The sequence below is a fragment of the Coffea arabica genome, chromosome 8e (genome assembly GCF_036785885.1).
Source record: "Coffea arabica cultivar ET-39 chromosome 8e, Coffea Arabica ET-39 HiFi, whole genome shotgun sequence".
Lineage (NCBI taxonomy): Eukaryota > Viridiplantae > Streptophyta > Magnoliopsida > Gentianales > Rubiaceae > Coffea > Coffea arabica.
Genome location: NC_092324.1, coordinates 50,680,284 through 50,683,668, shown reverse-complemented (window position 1 = coordinate 50,683,668; position 3,385 = coordinate 50,680,284). Strand labels below are relative to the sequence as shown.

At 36.2% G+C, this 3,385-nt stretch overlaps 1 protein-coding gene across 1 annotated transcript; it reads left to right on the top strand.

Annotated features, from left to right (window-relative positions):
- The first annotated feature begins 1,109 nt into the window (after positions 1-1,109).
- LOC113703025 (LIM domain-containing protein WLIM2b) lies at positions 1,110-2,729 on the top strand. Its single transcript, XM_027224233.2, has 5 exons — positions 1,110-1,326; positions 1,491-1,596; positions 1,742-1,761; positions 1,901-1,990; positions 2,311-2,729. The coding sequence occupies exons 1-5, from the start codon at positions 1,189-1,191 to the stop codon at positions 2,578-2,580; spliced, it is 624 nt and encodes a 207-aa protein (XP_027080034.1). The 5' UTR covers positions 1,110-1,188; the 3' UTR covers positions 2,581-2,729.
- Positions 2,730-3,385: the final 656 nt, after the last annotated feature.

Sequence of the window (3,385 nt, the reverse complement as noted above, 5' to 3'; positions counted from 1 at the left end):
TCATAATTTTTACACGAAACTCACAGTCCAAAAGGATCCTAACGATGCCGGCGAGCTTGCTCAATCAACTTCTTGTTATTTGTATTTTGAAGTCTAATATTTGTGCTGGTTTGCACATTTGGACCTAATAGTACGTTTGGCTGGTTTTACGATCCTCCCTTTCGTAGAAGTAAAAAGGCATGCACCGAAATTTCACCCTTTGTGTAAATATTTTAAGTTTCATCACGATTATAAAAATTTTCTCATCAATTTAATCATTACACGTACGTGTTGGATTATCTTGTCTAAGACTCTGGAGACAAATAATTGTTCGAGAAAACTCTAAAAGTTGGATGAAATCTATATGTACGAAAGTACCAAATTCAATTAATTAGTTTTTCTCCCATGCAGAATCCATAGTCTTATTTGAATATTTGGGATTTATCTATTTTCGTATCAAAATTTTTCCTAATCACTTTTTTCCTGTCTTTTCTTACGACTTTTATCTTTCTTAACAAAATTGTATTATTCTTCTATTGTACGTAAAGAGTAACTTTTCTTAGTTTAATTAAAGTTGTTATATAAACAAAATTCGTTATTAGAAACGGAAACTTTGTTCATGCGGAAATGGATTGTTGCACCCATTCTATGGAATTGAATATTTTTTCATTTCTGCTTTAAAACTCGGGCATATAGATGTGAGAAGTATAATGTTCATGAACATGCGTAGATATATATATGCGTTATGCACTCCAAAACTGGTTAGAAAAAAAAAAATTCTCTAAACTCACCAGCTGGAAAGGTGGTGCATCCAAGCCTCATAGGCGGTAAACCTTCTTCATCCATTCAGTTAGATTTTTGCCATTATTAGGACACAACATTTCCAGCTGTTCCGAGCGCAATGAAAATTGGCACTTCCTTCGCTGGTCCAGTGCCCCTCATCCCTCATTTTAAGGGTCGTGATAACTTTCACCACTGATTCTGAACATGTCAACTTCCATTTTGTCCATTAACTTGAACACATTTTCCAATTTTCTCGTTTTTTAATTTCCTTTCACATATTCAAGAATATACAATAAAGAGGTTGTTCCTCGTCTTTTCTTCTCCTCATCATCATCTTTCAAGCAGATCATTTTCTTTTATACCAAGAGCCCCAGGCTCCTCATATGTTGCTGAGTGCCGAATTAAAGTGAATTTCAGGTAAACAAAATGTCGTCTTTCAGCGGCACGCAGCAGAAATGTAAGGCCTGTGATAAGACTGTTCATTTTGCGGAGATGATGTCAGCTGATGGAGTTCCTTATCATAATACTTGCTTTAGATGCACCCATTGCAATGGACGACTCACGGTAGCATATTGTTCAATATGAAAATTTTTGGCTTTCAATTTATTTATCAGGGATTTGAAAGATCTCGTATAATGATCAACTATTGCAAATAATTACTATTGCATCATTGCATGAGAATTGACTAGATTTATTGATCAAGCTAGCTATCATGATCTGATATGCAGATGAGCAACTATTCTAAATCCCCACTGGATGGATCCTTGTATTGCAAGCCTCATTTCGAGCAGCTCCTTCGGGAGAACGGAGGGTTTGCTAACAAACTTGCAACCTGTGGGTTCTTTTCTATTTCTTTTTTCGTCCTTTATTCTTACTTCTATACATCTAATGGTTGGGACTTTCCAGGGGAATTGTCATTTATTTAGTTTTCTAATCTCTCTACTTTTTCCTAATTGGTTGTTTTATCATGCATGGTTAGCGGGGAAGCCAAATGGACTGGTAACTAATCCTAGCCATGCTTTTCATTTCCTTCTTACGTTTCTTTCTTTTTGTTTTTGGTTTACTTTTTCCTCCGTGGAAATCGATGGTGCTAGGTATCTTTGTAATCATATCTTATGCCTAATTTTGTGATCTGTAGAGCAGGGCTCCAAGTAAAGTATCAACTTTGTTCTCTGGTACCCAAGAAAAATGCAACGTCTGCAAGAAAACAGTTTATCCTTTGGAAAAGGTACATAGATGTTCACAGACTGAGAAATTGTGAATTGCTTAGGCTACTTCCAAACTGCAATTGCACGACCTTAAGCTCCGTAATACTAATGTTTTATTCCCACTAACAGGTTTAAATGCATGCCAACATCTTGTAGTAAGCTCTAAAAATATATTTATGTAATGCACCTAGCAAAAATCTAAATCAACTTGTATAAAATGAAATTTTATAACTATTCACCTAAAAATTGAAATATAAGCTGATGGGAAAAATTAACAATTAATTGCGACCCTTAATTTAAAATTCTGAATGACCTTAGAAAAGGAAGAAAATTGTTACAGGTGACGGTGGAAGGAGAATTTTACCACAAATCATGCTTCAGGTGCGCTCACGGAGGCTGCTTTCTTAACCCCTCATCTTATGCTGCTCTAGATGGGATTCTCTATTGCAAGCCCCACTTCTCTCAATTGTTTAAGCAGAAGGGTTGCTACAATCATCTCACCAAGACAACTTCGTTGAAGAAAAGTGGTTCAGAAGAAGGAGCTGCGCTAGCAAAGGAACAAGAATCCAGCGCTGAACCAAAAGAAGAAGAAGCAGAAAACGCCCAATAAGAAAAAATATGAAGTGGAATCCGCACCCAGCCGCATGATTTCTAACGCTATGATCATTTCTAGGGCAGGTTTTCTGTGGCATTTTTGGCATGTTATCCGCTTTTGATTGTTTGGTTGCATTCATGAATATGGTTAAGTTGCTCTTTCTTTTTCTCGTTTATGATCAAAATAAAGAAACTTGTCTATCATTTGCTTTTAAGAGGTTTTTAACAGTCAGTCATTACAAGTTGAGATTTTATCAAAGAAACTGCTATCTGCATGTTACGATTAATTGACTTCCATTGCCCGACTTAAGAATCATCATGTGAAATACAGGCCCCCCAAAAGAAAGTATCATATGACATTGGAAATACAGTAGTAATTTTACCTCAGAAAAAATTCTGTATACAGGTCAGGATTGGTGAGTCAATATCCGTGTAGGTATAGACAGGCAGTTAATTGGCTATAGAGTGATGTCTTATGGAATCAGCAGCAGGTAAATTATAATGGCGAATGAGATGAGCCTAAGTTTAATAACAATGAGAAAATTTATGGTGCTATTAATTTTCAAGTCGTCCAGTTGAATTTAATAAAAGAGATTAGTGATTTTTTTTTTTTGTTAGGTATGCAAATTGTCAATTTATGCCACTAGCTTTTTGAGCATATATGGTCAAGCCAAGTTCCTTCTAGTCACCGATGCTTCAATATAAGCACAGCTCAGTTAGGATTATCAATGTGCTGGGGCCAGCTCGCTCGAACTTAGTCCGATTGGTCCAAAATAGCTGGCTAGGATCGAGTGTGTATCGATCGAGAGACAGTTTAGAGT